At 40.2% G+C, this 16976-nt stretch overlaps 1 protein-coding gene across 2 annotated transcripts in view; it reads left to right on the top strand.

Moving 5' to 3' along the window:
* syn3 (synapsin III) overlaps positions 1 to 7856 on the top strand; it is a 114801-nt gene extending 106945 nt beyond the window's left edge. For both annotated transcript variants that reach the window (XM_008401472.2, XM_008401473.3), the window contains exons 14-15: positions 183 to 5699; positions 6597 to 7856. In XM_008401472.2, coding sequence (XP_008399694.1) covers positions 183 to 306 — 124 coding nt within the window. In that variant the 3' untranslated portion in view covers positions 307 to 5699; positions 6597 to 7856. The remainder of the gene's footprint in view (positions 1 to 182; positions 5700 to 6596) is intronic.
* The last annotated feature ends 9120 nt before the right edge of the window (positions 7857 to 16976 follow it).

The following is a 16976-nucleotide window of genomic DNA, read 5'->3' as shown; positions in this document are numbered from 1 at the left end:
TCAATAGTGTAAAAAGTACAAAAAGGATAAAACCAACTGGGGATACTTCAGTTGCCTTCTCAGCTCCCCTCTCTGTCCTTTGCAGGATTCTCTTCTCAAACTAGATGAAGGGTTGTCTGTACTCTTCTCCATTGCCCTTTCCTCATTGCCCAATTCTGACTGTTGTTCTTTCCGTTGTGCAGCAAATCCCAGTCACTGACCAACACCTTCACAGAGACGTTACGGGGAAGCCTGACCGACGACGAGGCCAAGGCTGAGACCATCCGCAGCCTCCGGCAGTCCTTTGCTAGCCTCTTCTCTGACTGAAGAAGCTCCGCCCCCCTCGAGCTTCACGTTAGATGTCAGGTCAAAGACTAAAAAAATTAAAAAGGGTGAAAAAAAGAGAAAAAAAAAACAGCTTCATCTGTAACAGAGTCTCCTCTCTCTTCCAAACTTCGGCTTTGTGTTTTTTCTTTGCATTAATCCAGTTGTCCATCTGCTGTTCTCAGAATATTAGTGAAGTTAGCACTTCAAAGGCCAAGAGATCCTCAGGATCTTGGAGGAAGTTCCGCTTTCAAAGGTAATACAGTGCCTTTCAAAAGTATTCTTCACACTTTTGTCACGTTAAAACCCAAAAACTTCACTGTATTGAGATTTGACCGCAGATCAACAACAGCTTCTAAGCAGAAGAAAAATAAGCAGGTTTAAATAGTAATAACCATTAGAGTTTATGAATGTAACGTGACACAAAGTAAAATTAAGACATTTACAAGATGCTGTTTATTCACAGCTTCATAAATTTTGCCATAACTGTCACTGTACCCGTTTACACCCTTAGATTTGATGACTCGAGGAAGTCTGGCCTTTCTGGTGCTGACTGCTGTAGCTACAGAAAACCCTCATGTGGTAGCTCGTGCTGCTTGGTATACTGTTGTTCTGCATCCTCCCTGTGCAGCTGGTACAACCATGTTCCTGTTTGTCTCTCTTCATCTTTTTTCCATTTTAAGTGACACATGGCTTCCGAGTTATTTTCAGATGGCGATGCGGTTCCACTTTGGTGTATGTAAACGTACCAAACGGTCACAGTTCACCAGCGAGCTCTGAAGCCCCTCAGCCAGCAGTCGCAGACTTTCTCAGACATCCAGAGTGTGACGCAGTGACTCCTCCACCCCTGGCCTAACTTTACCAAAGTGCTTTTTAAATGGCAGATTTAAAGAAACCCCTCTGCACTGGGTCAGGAAAACAGCCAGCTGGTAGAAACATTTCTACCCGGTGCGAATGCTGACTTGGCTTATGGCCGTCGTCTTCCATCCCAGCTCAGTTGCTCTTTATCTTTCTAAGCTCGGTTAGTTTCACCTTTAAGCATTTGTCGCACTGCTGCGTACCGGTGAGCAGCGATGCTCCGTCAGGACAGAAAAGGTTCTCTTATATTCTGGAATGTTCCAGATTTTCTCTCTGTTCTCTGCAGCCCTTGTCAGCTGAATTTACAGGTGCTCCGCAGTACGTCTTGCTTTGGAATTCAGAGCCGTATATGGACTCGAACTGAAAAGCTGAGGCCGTCGTAACTTCTGAAGATTTGTGATTTATTTATAGGTTAAAATGTTTCCTGGAAAGTGAGTTGACTTCAGAAGTCCTTAAATCTCACTGCGTGCTGCAGGTTTTCCGAGAAATGAACGTTGGTAAAGGTCAGATTTGCAAACAATATACAGCCATTGTGTATTCATGTCATTCACACGAGGAAAAAAGGCATTCATACCCACGACTGAATGACAACTTTGCTTTAAAGGTCAATTATTACAGTTTTCCAACTGTTTTCAGACATGTAGAATGAGATTTTATCAATTTCCGCCAAAGAAAGCAACGAAAACAAAGCTGAGAACATACAGTAGCTGACAGGTGCAGAAGAGTCCTGACTCTACATCTGGATCACTGGGCGCAGGAGTCACAGCTTCCATCCAAAACAATAGTAATGATAGCAAAGTCCTCAGCTTGCATTTTAGTTTATATGTTGAAGATTTCTGTTATTCATCTATGGTGAAGAAAGTCAGGAGAAATGTTATGAGACGGCAGTAGCATGGAGACCAATCAAACCAGCACCCTGTGGAGGGCTTAAGCAGCTCTGTGTTGAGGCCAGTATGCCTTCAATTGATAGCATGTGACAAAAACTGTAATTCAAAACATTAAATTTCGGGCAGCATTCATATATATACTCTAATTTCTGTGTCACCAAAATATTTGAAGAGAGTTTTACTTTTTTTTTCTCTACTTGGTGTTTTACCAAATATGGCTTCAAACCTTCCAATCAAACTCGGTCAGCTGAAGCTAGTTAGCAACAATAAACACACAGGAGGATCATTCAGAGAGAATGGTTAGCATAACATGATATGCGTAGATCAGTAGACATGTTGTACTGACTCCTAAAGCTTGAAAAGTAAATATTTTTCTACACGGTAAACTTTATGCTCACAAACCATAGTTGTGGTTGCCACAGTGGCCTGGCTGTCCTCTCCCTGCTTGAGCTACAAGCATGGAGATTTTAGTTGTCCATCTAAAATCAAAAGTTATTCATCTAAAATCAAATCTCAGTTTGATCTTATGTCAATCAAACTGAGATAAATCCAATTAATTTCAGTGTTTTTCTGGTTTTAAATAGTTAAATGTGTGAATCATAGTTGCATAGTTTGTTGTTAGCCAGTTATAAATTAGCATCATATTACCTTTGCAGACACTTTGTTTTACTTTTGAAGGGAGAAACCTCTGAAGAGCAGTATGATAACAGTGCTAACTGTCCTGAACCAGCTTTGACCTAATCAATATTTACCTTTTTTACACATTTTTATACCACTTTTTAGTCTGGGATGTTTTTTTTTATTTTTTAACTACTGAATAGAAATAAAGTGATGCTGAATTAATATAAACAGCTTTTATTCACACCAGTAACATAAAAAGCTCTGCTTAGGGTTTAATAAAGTTGACCTTTACAAAAGCCCTAGTTAAAGCAAGCAATAAAACAGAGGAAACACACAAACACTTATACAACTGCATATAATAACAGTAGAAAAATGCACAATAGTGCAGACCCATGTAAGCTTTGTTTGTCTGTTTTAAGCCCTTTCTTTCACTTGGCATGTAAAAGCTCAAACTATTTCACAGATGAAGTCCTTCACTTGTTTGTTTGTTTTTTATTTGAGGTCCCATAATAATGCGCAAAAAGCTTTTCTATCCCAAATATAGTTTGGGTTTTTTGTAGGGAGCTATTTTGGTGGTTATGCTAATGTTAGCTTTTACTCTAAAGACTCATTAAACCCATGGTCTAATTCATTTTTTTTATTATAATACCCACCAGCCAGGACAAACATTTTTTAAATGTGGGTGTAACACGGTCCTAGTTTGAGCTGAGATAGCTGTTACTGTGTTAGCCATCTTTTTAGCTCCAAAGCTAACCGGACAGCATCTGAAAGAAGCTAATATTTCAAGTTTATGCTAGCTTAGAAGTGATTGAGTCAAACAGGGGACAAACTGGATTCTACTGGTTGAAATTTGTTTTTAACTTTTCCATCTAAATACGTGACTTTGTGAATCCTTATGAGTCACAATGATCACCAATTTCATAAATTTGTATAAGATTGTGGTGGCAAGCTGCCAACAAGGGCAGAAAAAGGGGCCAATAGAGGATTTCTTTGGGGTTACATTTTGGCCCTATATTGATCATTTATAGGCTTGATACAAGATAGCTGACTTCATGGGTAAAACTGTAAATGTGGCCCATATGGGTCCATCCATCCATCCATTTTCTTACACCCTTGTCCCTCAGTGGGGTCGGGAGGGTTGCTGGTGCCCATCTCCAGCTAGCGTACCGGGCGAGAGGCGGGGTCACCCTGGACAGGTCGCCAGTCTGTCGCAGGGCAACGCAAAGTCACACAGGACAAACAACCATGCACACACACACTCACACCTAGGGACAATTTAGAGAGGCCAATTAACCTGACAGTCATGTTTTTGGACTGTGGGAGGAAACCGGAGTACCCGGAGAAAACCCACCATGCACAGGGAGAACATGCAAACTCCATGCAGAAAGACCCGGGGCTGGAAATTGAACCCAGAACCTTCTTGCTGCAAGGCAACAGCTCTACCAACTGCGCCACTGTGCAGCCATCCATATGGGTCCCTGATGTGCAATTGATTTTCTTAATATCCATTTCAGCTCAAAGCTATAGCTCTCAGCTGGTTCTGCCTATGTGAGTTGTATCTAGTCAGACCAAGTGGATCCCATATGTGAAGCCCATTCAGAGCCCAGGCCCATTTAGTCCCCATCATGCTTGCGCTGAACCCATATGGGGCCCACCGCCACGAGTAACTCTGCCTCAGAGGGTTGCTCTGCAAATTCAGCGTGTTGTAATTTTACTCTTTTGCGGTCACTCCTTATCTGTTCTCACTGTGTCAAGATGGACCAAAATACATCTCATTATCTTTACTGTAGGGATTACTCCTGTTTAGCATGTAACACCAGTATGAAAAGCCATAATCCAGCAATGAGGATTTCTATCCCTTGTGTGCCACGCAATAAAGCTGTGACATCACTTACAAAGCGGCGCGTTAGCCATTAGCTACTATAATCACTGTGTCCGTGGCCTCTCCTGCCTTGCAGAGAAACTCAGCAGATGATGCTTCTTCCTTTTGAAGGTTTCCCGTTTGATTTGTGTTTCTGTCAGGAAAGCATTGGATGTCACTTCTCTTCTTTTCGCTTCAAACTGGAAGTTGAGCAGAAACTTGACGACGACTTGGCGTCATGTAGTTTCAGTGGTCTCTATTTTCGAGCTGAGGAACATAATCTCATTAGTTTGACACACTCGATGTTTGAGTTGTTTGGAACCAAGCTTGAAAATGTTGTACCTACCTCAGGCTTAGCAGTGCTTTCATAAACTGACTGTACTTGTGGAGTTTTTGTGAAGCGAGGAGTGTTTTATACAAGGAGCCTCATGATCTGTGCAAAGACATTCAAACTCCCTTCACCAGTTTGACATGCAAGCTTTAGAAAAACGTTTTAGTGTGTGCGATATTAACCTAAGGATGAGCACCATCTTAACATCATATCCTGTATGATTTAAAATGAAACAGGATGGAGCCGGTGTGCCTTGCATGCAACAATTAGTGGAGTGTGATATACCAAATGACCAGGCACTCCCAAAACACTCTTCTGGGAGCCTCAGTCTCCTCTAGTGGAAGTTTACTGATAAATTTGAAAATAATTGAAAAATTAGACTTAATAAAGATAAATAAATTAAGGCTTGTATATTTCTCATGCAGACGATTATATTGCAACTGTTATGTGAGTTAACGTGAGTAAAGAGTTATATTTATTCAAAAACTTCCAAATCAGTCGGCCCAATGTGAAAATATAATTTCCTCCCTTGTCAAATCCTGAACTAACTGGTTTGGTTCCACTAGCAGCACGCATGCCGGCTTCCTGCCAGGCCTGTAGAATAATAAAACATGTTAAATCGTACCTGTCTGACAGCACGAAGCAGGTTAAAAGACAGCAAAAGCAAGGCAGTTATGCCTCAATCTGGAGAAATTGAGATTTGGATCAGAAATAAAGTTTTTGCAATCTGTAACAAAGTCATTACTAAGACTTTGGAAGTTCAGTGAGTGGCTCAAAAATGAGCAAAATACAGTTTGTGCAATGGCCTAGTCAATGTCCAAACCTCAGTTCATTTAAGGCAGGGATGTCAAAGTCAAATACACAGAGGGCCAAAAAAACAAATTTGCTACAAGCCGAGGGCCGGACTGGTTTAATGTTTATTAAAACATATTGAAATGATTGCACATAGCCTATTGAACCAAGACCTAACAGAGTGTATTATTTAACGATTAAATGAATAAAGCAATATTTTGTTATGGCTCTGTCAGTAACTTCAAGGGAAAACATTTTTCAAGATGCAAACGGCAACAAATTTAATTGTTTTTAAAAACAAAATATGTTTCTTAATATCAAGATAAATGCATAAATCAAAGTGCATGCATTATAAACTGAAAATGCATTACTGTGCTGCTCTATGATCCTACCGATCACTGCTTTCAAATAGTAAAGTAAAAAAATAAATCAAATCAGTTGTATTCTTTCTCATGGCTCTTATCTGCAATTTTACCTGAATCCATTCAACTGAAAAATAAATACAAAAATAAAATAAAATACAAAAATATATGGCACACAGACAAAACAATACTTCATTCAAAGAAAAATCACGTCTTGTAGAAACAAATGTAAAAATTTAACTGAAACTTATAAACTGAAAATACGTTACTGCTCTGTGATGCTCACTTGTCTGAGGCTGAGCCTGATACTTGGAGGTGTCTCATCTTTTGTACAAGTTCATCAATGTTCGGGGTGAGGCTCTGAGCTGATGAATAATGAAGCCGTTTGGGCGCGCTGTAGTCACTTCGCGGGCTACCGTTGCATTATGGGAAATGTAGTGTTTGCAGGCAAAACACGAGCGGGCGGCTCTGGCTTGCGGGCCGGTTCTCATAGTAATTAAATATCATTCAGGGGCCATAGATAATTGATTTGCGGGCCGGATGTGGCCCGCGGGCCTTGACTTTGACATATGTGATTTAAGGGCATGACCGTTAACAAGCCGTTCTTGCTTGAAAACCATTTATTGTGGTTGAAGTAAAACAATTTTGTAAAAGACTGAATGCAAGTAATCACAAAGCAGGATTTAGGTTTAGGGAGCATTTACTTTTTCACAAAATTCAAACATAACTTTTTGTTTTTACTCAGGTTCTCCTTGAATAAAATAAAAAGAAACCTTTTCATGATTTAACATGGACAAGGTGTAACAGAAGACCAGAAAGTCTTTAAAAGCAACATTTATTTGATAAGCGTCCTGTTTTTTTTTGTTTGTTTTGTGTTTTTTTACCGGTCTTATATAGTCTAAATCCAAATTAACTTTGGTATTTTAATTATCTTTAAATATTTGTCCAAACAATAAATTAAATGCTTTGTGCGGTAAGCATTTTTTCCTCCTTTTTGAATTTTATTATGAAAAAACCCAGATGGAACCTCTGGTCCATCTGGAACCTCTGGTCCATCTGGAACCTCTGGTTCCATCTAGTCCACTATCAACAAATTGTGTCAGTTCTTTATCTTTACAGTTTAAGTTAAGAGTGAGCTTCCTATAACATGAATATTTTGCCACTTGCTGATGAATTTAAAAAAAAAATGGTGTTTAAAAACGTCAGTAATATCTTGAGGTGTCCTGAGGGGTCCAGACTTTGTCTTTCAGCCCAGGACAGCCTGGCAGGTTGCTACGGCCCTGGTGCTGGCCTGTTTTGTCTTTATTTTTTTTACTTTCAACTTCAAGTATTTGTGCACCTGTTTTATATCACGTCCTCATTCGCTTCTTTGGAGAAAAAAAAAACGCAATACAGCCACGTTTTATCAATCATAATGTTTAAAACTAACTGAACTAATATGCATTCAAAGAGCCTTGCCATGTACTGCAAGCTAACTCTTAATGTGATGTGTGTGTACAGCATGGATTTCCTTTAGCAGTCATCCGGTCCACCATGTTCCTTCCTCCCCGCTGAATGACGGCTGGTGTCGTGAGGTTTTTCAGTGTATTAATGTTCTGTATATCGCTGTAAACATTGGCATGGAAACCAACTTTTATTGTGTGCCTCAGGTGTGTAAATTTAGTGATCATGTGACCTTAATGTCTGGCTGCTTGTTTGTGAGACGTGCGATGCATCTCTTGTGTTTCCGTAATTTATTATTAATATTGTTATTATTCACATGATCTCTATACTTTTATTAATTTTTTTTTTTGTCTGAAAAACAGGATTTCTGTTAATAAAGCGTAACAACTTTTAATATACCTGTGCTTGTCCTCTCTTCTCTGTTTTTCAACATGAGGCAATTTTTCTCCATTTATGGTCACTGCGGGAAAAATGTTGAGTCTCTAGAGAAAACCCGCAACAATCAGAAAATGCAGTGATAATCCTAAATATCCCTTCATCTTAGATCAGTTCTATGTTTTATTCCTTTTGGCATAAAGCTCGGCGCATTACAAGCTGCCTCAAAGAGGAACCTGCTGGACTGCAGCGCTTCCTTTCATCTGCTGCCTATTTTAAATCACGCTCTGAAATGAACCACATTAGGCTGTGGATGCATAAAACACACTCGCTCACTTTATTTTTCAAACAACACCAGATGTCCTTTATTTCTGAGAAAATTGCACATCTGAGTAGAAAACTATAGGCAGCTATGCTTTGATCAGAAAATGTATGCGCTCCCTTGACAAATTTCTTCTATTGTTGCTCTCCCCCCCACCCCCCCGCCAAGACAAACACCTGAACAAATACAAAAACTGTTTTCAAATAATGATTTATGTAATTAAAAGAAATATAAACCAATCAAGACATCCTCAATGTATGCGGGAAAAAGAAAAAAAGAAAAGAAATGTAATTGCTCCCCAAATTAAATAACTACATTGTCTTCCTTTGCAAAATAGCTTTAATTAGTCACACTGGTAGGTTTTAATCAGCATTTTTGATGCAACGCCACAATATCTTTGAGTAGGCCACTTCAAAACCTTCATTCTGCTTCTTTTTTTTTTGTGCTCTTGAGGTTGAGGTCATGAGTTTATGGCCAGACATTCAGGATATTTTACTAGAGAACAGAACGAATAGTTCACTAAATTACACCGAGTCAAATCAACCCCAGACCATCACAGTGCTGCCACGATGTCTGACTTCTAGTATGATATATTTTGTCTAAGCTTGGTGCGGTTAGTGTTACACTCTATGTAATAGCACACCTTCCAAAAGGTTCCAGTTTTGACCCATCACTCCACAGATTGAAGTCTGTGGGATCATCAAGATGTTTTTTTGGTCTTTTTGTTCAGCAGTGGTTTTGGCCTTTGGCTTTCCCGTACAGGACAGTTTTGCCCAATCTTTCTTTCCTGTTGTTAAATAACAAACTGACTCTAACTGAGGTAAGAGAGACCTGAAGTCCTTTGGATGTGATTCCAGGTTCCTTTGAGACTTCCTGGACGACATGTTGATGCTTTATTTGGAGTAACTTCGACCCTGGAAATGTTCACCTCAGTAACACGATTCTTTCATTTGTGAATGGTTCCCACAATGATTCATTTAAGCCTTTCACCATTGTCAGGTCTCACTTTAGCAGGTGGTTGTCTGTTTTGGTTGTGACCATGTTGGGTGTGTCTCCATTGGTGGTGTGTTCCTCACTATGTGTGTGTGAATCTGGGCAGAGCATAAGCGCTCAAGGGCTGTGGTCGACGCTCCAATGATGTCTAACGGCAGTATGGATGACACGTTTATGCACAGATGGACTCCAGGCATGTGGAAGCATTTTAAGAAGCTAATTAAAGTTCCAAGAGCTCAATAAAAAAATTTAGATTTTTGAAGTTTCCTTTCCTGCAGCACACACCCGGTATGATAATCTATTTTAGCTAATATTAGGTTAACAAGTCAATGAATGCGTCTTCACGATTGTCTCTCTTCTAACATGACTTGTTAATCTCTAACAAATCTTAATAAAAAAACCCATGTGGATGAGAGGTTGAAGATGAAACGCTGCGCTGTTTTCACTGAAAACTTTACCATCCAGTCTGCGGCCGCTGATTCAGATAAGATCCAGCATTACGTAACATGTCCAACATTTCATTCCTCTTACTGCTGCTTTTATCTCTAACGCCTGTCACTCTGATCCAGTTCGCTGCCATGTTCAGCAAGCTTTCACCTCATAAGAACAGATTTATTTTCTCCTTAAAGAGCCGTTGAACTCTTCCCTCCTCCGTGTGTCAGTCAGCCTCTGAGGCCCCTCACAGCTCTCTGCGTCCTGAAACGTCCTGCCGCTCACATTTACCTCCCCCCTCCCCCCCACCCAGTCCAGAACACGTGTTGCATACCAGGCCCCTGGCAGCCTGATGGTAATCTGCTGCCAGTGTGAATTCTTTTGTGGTCTTTAAGGGGGAATGTGGGAACCTGTGATGTGCCGCAGGTCCCTGCCTGCCTGTGGGATCATCCATCGACACGACAGCGAATGGGACCTGACGGGAATCAGACCAACTCAGAGAGAAGAATCTATGATGGCTGGGGTGATGCGGTGGTGCAGGGGATAAGCGCAATGCATATAGTCCTTGATTCAGCCGTCGCAGATTTGATTCCTGGGCTGGTGACCTTTGCTGCATGTCTTCCTCTCTCTCTCTACCTACCTACTTTCCTGTCTTAGCACTTTCAAATAAAGGCCAGTAGAGCCAAAAAAAAAAAAAAACCTTAAAATTTTTTCCAAAAAATCTTTGACGGCCTAGTAGGGCCATTGTAAACAGTTGTACACAGAAAAAAAGAAGTACATTTCCACCAGAAAAAAGTGTGCTTGTCGAAAATTCCCTAGAAAAACGATTTGAGATCAGTCTCTAAAAAGTTCTGTGTTTAAGAAGTCAAAAATGTTCAGCTTTTGAAAATCAGAAATGTTCTTGTTTGGTTTTTGTCAACAAATTTTCCGAGATTAATCTCAAAAGTTCTTTTTCTCGCAAATGTTCAACGTGTGGAACCCACAAATTTCCTTGTTTTTTTTTTTTTTTCTAGAACATTTCTGAGATTAATCTCAAAATTTCTGAGTTGCTGTTTTTTCTGGTGGAAATTAACTCTTTTGTTTAATTTCTGTCTACAATTTCCCTAATATGCTGTGGGCTGATTTGCTTTCAAATAGTGCTCTATTTTCACCAACAGGGGGCGTTCTCCTTCCACGCTCAACCCTTTATGATCTCTATCTCTCGTTACATTATGCGCAGCTGTTCGTCCTTTTCTCTGCTCTTCAATGAAAATGTTTTCTCCTGTCTCGTCTCATACCGATGTGATGATGTGCGCTCCGCTCTGAGGTTCAGCTACAGCCATATCGGCTGAACACAAAAGTGTTTGTCGGGTACGTCTAAAAGGGAAGGACACAAAGAGACGGTGCTTAGCAACAGCTGGAACAACAGAGTACAAAATTTCACTAGAAGGAACCATACAGGTCGCATTAATTACTGCTCATGCTAAAAATGTGTGAAAGCTTCATATCGTATAGCTGGAAAGGAATCAACACAATGAGATTTTTTAATTTTTTTATTTTTATTTATTTTTTGCTATAGTAGCTCAGTGAATTCCAGAATGTTACCAAGAACAGAAATCACCTGTGAAAATAAGTCATTTCATAATTTTTACGCTACCGAATAGAGAGAGGTGTGCAATACTGTGAATTTTCTCATTGATCTGATGCCAAATAAATACACTGCTCAAAAAAAAATAAAGGGAACACTTAAACAACACAATATAACTCCAAGTAAATCAAACTTCTGTGAAATCAAACTGTCCACTTAGGAAGCAACACTGATTGACCCGACGAGGGTCCCTGTTGTCAATCAGTGTTGCTTCCTAAGTGGACAGTTTGATTTCACAGAAGTTTGATTTACTTGGAGTTATATTGTGTTGTTTAAGTGTTCCCTTTATTTTTTTGAGCAGTGTATATACAGATACAAATAATTTTTGTTATTTGAGTTTCATATATCAAAGTCTAGAGGTGTCTACAAAATACTTTCACAACATATTTACAAGGAAAGTAGAAATAATACAACACAACTCATTTGTGTGCATTTCTCCTTAAAGTGCAAAAAATTGTCATTTGAGGGAAAAAAATCGAAAATCTTTTTTTAAGGTAGAGTTGAGAAACTGCAACACAAACATAAGTGGAAATTTCAAGAGGGAGTCTGAAACTAAAGCATTAACCGATACCGATACTGACTAGGTATTTAGGGATTCGATATTTGGATCAATCTGCCCACCATTACTGCAAAATATTCCCCAGTGAGTGGAAAACAGGAGCAACAGTCATTTATCTGCAGAAACATCACAGAGCAGCATCAACAGAGCAGAGGTTCCCGGCTTCCTGCAGTCATAGCAACAGCTCTCCAAACTTCATGTGACCTTCAGATTAGCTACAGAACAGAGAATGGCCTGAATACAAACCTTGACTTCAACAACAAGGTGAAGTAATGAAATATGTCACCATTGCGGTGGAGACATGTCCCCTGATGAGACGAACAGCCTCTCTGTATGGATTTTTTTGAAGTGTAAAGTTTGGTGGATGGATGATATTGGATTTTAATGCTGTCTCATGCAACATGTAGCTTTTCTATTTAATTACAAACTCTGGGATTGCGGTGTAATTTCTGCCAGAGATACAGGCATGTTGTATGGTAAGCCAAAGATGCCGAAATTTGTCATTGTTATATTGACAAAAAAAATTATTTCTTCCACTAAATAAATGTATTTTTGGAATATTATCAAAATTTCAATCTGAAATTTTGCTACTGCAACCAAAGATTCATTTATTATTAAGCTTTTAACACGTCTTCACTGTGTCAATTAGCTGGCAGCATCTGTGCAGCAGTGATGCATTACTGACCAGATCATCACTCCACTGTGTAAGATAGCGGCACCTAGTGTCTAAACCTGCAAACTGCAACCAATTAAACACTGCCCCAAAATTATAACTGCAATGGATGAATGGAGAGTTTCATTGTCTAAAATCACTCCATTATTCACAGGTTTGAGAACATGATGCCGCACCATTTTCTTTCACATTTTGGGGGTGAAAATTTGGTTTGTCCCAATCCAATATGAGAAATCTGTCTGATATTATCCAAAAAATGTGTATCAGATTATATTGGCCTGCATCTGAAATCTCCAACATAAGCGCTCCATTAGAAGCATTCTGCTAAAGAATTTCTATCCAGCAGTGCTTGTATCCCATAATAAATGGATCAGTTGTTTTCTTACCTATTGTCGTTGACTATTGTTCTCTGAGTAATATGACTTGATCAAGCTTTTTCTAACATTCCTCACTATAAAAAGAGTAATAAAAGTGCTGCTGATATCACATCGGGTCAGTGTTGGTTTATAATCAAAGCTGCAATATCTGTATCACATCGGAAGTAAAAACATTGTATCAGGAAACCGAATAAACGGCCATTAATCTAACCAAACACCTGCTGTGAGGATTTTATATTTAACCTTGACGGTGTTATGTTCAATTAATTTATATAAAAGTCTCAGAATAAAAAATATGGCTTCATTGTGGCACTTAATGCAATGTCTGTTTGTGTGGGTAGATCTTTGTATGTTTACCTGGAAGAATCCTGTGTGTCTGCATGTGTGTGTGCAGAGGAAAACCTCGGCCATCAAAGAGAGAGTTTCTTTAATAGCAGAGAAGACCTTGGTTGTCATGGGGACAGTAATGCCCTGTATAACACCGATGGGCAGAGAGAGATAAAACTCCCCAACTATTTGTGTCAAAGAAGTTCAGGTTCCATTTTTTTGCTCTACGCAAACAGAAGCACTGAGGAACATTCAGCATTCAATGTTCATCTACATAACCTGGATCTGGATGCGACAGCAGAGATATAGCAACTTCATTATCCAAGTATTACAAATAAAGGATTAAACAACAAAAAGTTCAGAGCAAAGCTGCTAAACTTTTAATGGCAGTAGCAATGTTTTAGTTCAACTTAAAAGTCCATCCATCCATTTTCTGCAGCTTATCCGGGGTCGGGTCGCGGGGGCAGCAGCTTCAGAAGGGAGGCCCAGACTTCTGTCTCCCCAGCCACTTCTTCCAGCTCCTCCGGGGGAATCCTAAGGCGTTCCCAGGCCAGCCGAGAGACATAGTCCCTCCAGCGTGTCCTGGATCTTCCCCAAGGCCTCCAATATTCTTAATTCAGCCATTTCATTTCATATCTTTAACTGTTGCTGAAGGAGACAAAGCATCAAAAATCCACTCATAAATCAGGTTTGAACTGTTGCTAACTTTAGTTTCTCACTGTTGTACTTCTTAGATTCCTGCCAGGCCTGTTTATCCGTTTGGTTCCCAGTCCTGCACTGGCTCAGGTCAGTTTCCATGTCCAGCTCAGTGGACCCACCCGTGTCGCCCTGGCTAACAGTGGACTACTTTAAAAGCATTTCCAGACTGGAAGATGTGAATTACGTCGTCTGCTTCTTTTTGTCAGACAGATGAGGTTTATGTAGGGTGTGGTACACATGGTAATAAAATCTCCTATATCCTAAAATATTTGAAGGATCCGGATTGATACGAGCTGAAGAGGAATTTCTCAGCCAAATCAGAGATGCTGGGATTCCTCGGCCTTAGAGTGTAACCGATCCACTTCCAGTAGAACTGTGTGTTATTGGTAAGAGACTGGACTGAGGGAGAGTAGAGCTCTGGAGAGCCGGCCTGTTTACACAGGGAATGTTATCCCTCTACACACTTTTCATTTCCTCTGCTATGAAGCTCTCATCCTTCCCTGATTGATTTTCCTTTTTTTCTGAAGGAAAACCTAACGCCGTGTGTAGAACACGTCTGCCACCGAATGCATCCTCAAAAGTAAACCCAGAAAAGCTCGTGCAGGGCCTTTTGTGGATCATCATCTGCTGGGTTCCTCTCAGTCACACTGTCTGTCAATTTAAAAATGGACCGAGGTCCCCGGACTGCTCTCTCTCCCCATGGCTGCATATCTAAACAGGAAGTACGGACTCTGGTGGGAATCATTTTCACTCCAGAGATGTTTGTTTCCCTTCAAAAATAACGAGGAAAAATTCACGTGTCATCATGTTTACTAAATATTTTCATGTGACTGAGTGCATTGCCTCAAATGGGAGTCCAGTGAGGTTACATAGTGCAATAATAAACAGCTGTGTAGGTGTGATTTTAGACGAAATTAAATCTTATATAGTAGGGCACTCAAAAACAAATCTGTATTTAAACGGAAAGATCTGATTTATTTATCAGAAATGTTTAACCGCCTGCAGCTTAAAGGTGGATTTCACCAAATATTACATGGATCTAAACTCATGAGCTCTCTCATTAGAGCGTAACCAAACCGTTTCTTCCATCCCTCATAATGGAAGAGGATGGTATCCCCTACTCCAGCATCTCTCTGCCAAACAGCCAGACAGATTTAAAGGGGAGCGGAAAACGCAAATGAGCTCACCTTTATTTATACATTTTTAATTTTAGAATATTTAACTTTCAATGAGGAGAAGTAAGTATTTAGAATTTTAATTATTGCAGAATCGAGCAAATAGAAATAATTGCAGTAAGCCCGTTCTAAAACGGGAACATTTTTCTTCTGATTTCATGTTGAAGAATTCACCTGCAGGAGAGGAAAACCATAACTTTTATTTAATTCTGGGATGTCTAAATATGGAAACACGAGGACATCACTTAGCCATCCAGAGAAACATCCTGATAAAGTCACGTTGATATTTGCACATTTCCAACATGGCTCAACACAAACTGGAAGCAGGAGCTGAAACCTCTGGAGAATATATTACTGTGAAGGCTGAACAGTGCGGCAGGAGGAGGGAAAAACACTTCAGATTGGAGAAGCAGGAAGACCTTCCAGTTAGTCTGACAGCAGGCGGCTGTGTGGGAGCTGTCAGCACACTCTGCTCTGAGCAGCCGCTGCACAGTGCTGGAGTCTAACTTTAATACAAGAAGTTGCTTTGCAATTAGATGAATTTATACAGATTTAAACATGAAGTCTGATGTTGTTTTGTTTTTTTTCCCCCCAGCTGCTCAGGAAGAGGAGGAGCTCTGTGGCTGCGGTGAAACTTTCGACTAGTAATTATCTGGCAGATAGAAAGCCGCTCCTTTCTGCTTCACCCAGACTAAAGAAAGCACCTTTCTTCTTCTTTTTTTTTCATGTTCTCTCCTTGAGCCGGTTATCCATCTGAAGTAACATGGTGTACTTTGGGGAGGTTTCCTTTAAAACAACCAGAAATGAGTGACGTTCAGCTTTGCTGGTTTTGGCCGGAGCGAGACTGAGGAGGACAAGCTGATAGATCTTTAATATGGACCTTAGAGGAACAGAAATGGATATTTAAAATCAAATTTAGGACTCACTCATTCCAAATCTAGATAAAGTTCGGAATGCCTGTAACATGACCAGAGGAGACTTTTAAAGGAACGTTTGTTTGGTTAAAGAAAATGATTGTGATGCTATCGTTGACCCATACTGATGTAGAGCTGGGTTGTAATTAGATTTTGTGATTTTTCACTCATAATCCACTCAGCCTGGGGAATAGGGTGAACTTTCTGCTGTACTGACAGCATTTATTTCCATCAAAAATATTAATCATAAATACACTGAGATATCTTATGGATCATCAATTTCTTTTTATTTATTTATTTCTTGTGGGTGATAAGCTAGTAAAAAACTGTAAAATCCCGTCTTTGTTCTGGTCTGCGAATGCACCGTACTTAAAAGCCAACAGGTACTGCTAAAACCAACAGTCTTTGGTGTGGAAGTTGGTACTGAAAGAAGTAGACTATTTGCTAATATTATGTACAGTCGACTTTTTTTAAGCTTTCCGTCATGCTATAATGTTATTCCCTCATCAGTGTTGCCTTGATTCTGTCATGCATGTTTGAGGAATCCTTTAATCTCCCGTGGCAACCATTCTGGTCTCATCAGTTCCTCTAGACTAGCAGCAGCATCAATTATGAAACACCTGGCAACGTTTGCAAACGGCGTAATGGAGAAACCTTGTTGTGATGACTTAATGGAGGCGGAGTGTGAGAAAGAGCTGGAGCTTCTTAAAGAGACAGAGGTCCAATGTCAAGGCGTCAAACTGCAAAGTCAAATTTCGTTAATGTTTTATAGCATTTTTATAACAACTGAAGGTTACATAATTAGTTGATTGCGCTATAAAATTGTACTATGTGCCTGGAAAATTCCTCATACTGTCCCCTTAAAGGCCATCATGGTTCTGTTGGGCCTGTGTGGGGGTCGGTGTGTCCTGGGGTCTCTGAGTTCTGGGTTGGATCTGCTCCAGGAGTGCAGGGCTCGTCTCCTGGGCTTCTACCCGGTGGCTGCTGGGTGTTTCCCCCGGGGGTCTCCTCTGCTCTTCCCTGAGGGAGGGTCACTGTTGTCCCT

The sequence above is a fragment of the Poecilia reticulata genome, chromosome 23 (assembly GCF_904066995.2).
Source record: "Poecilia reticulata chromosome 23, P_reticulata-male-v2, whole genome shotgun sequence".
Classification (NCBI taxonomy): domain Eukaryota; kingdom Metazoa; phylum Chordata; class Actinopteri; order Cyprinodontiformes; family Poeciliidae; genus Poecilia; species Poecilia reticulata.
Note: the sequence above shows the minus strand (reverse complement) of the source record. Positions and strands in the feature narration are given on the sequence as shown.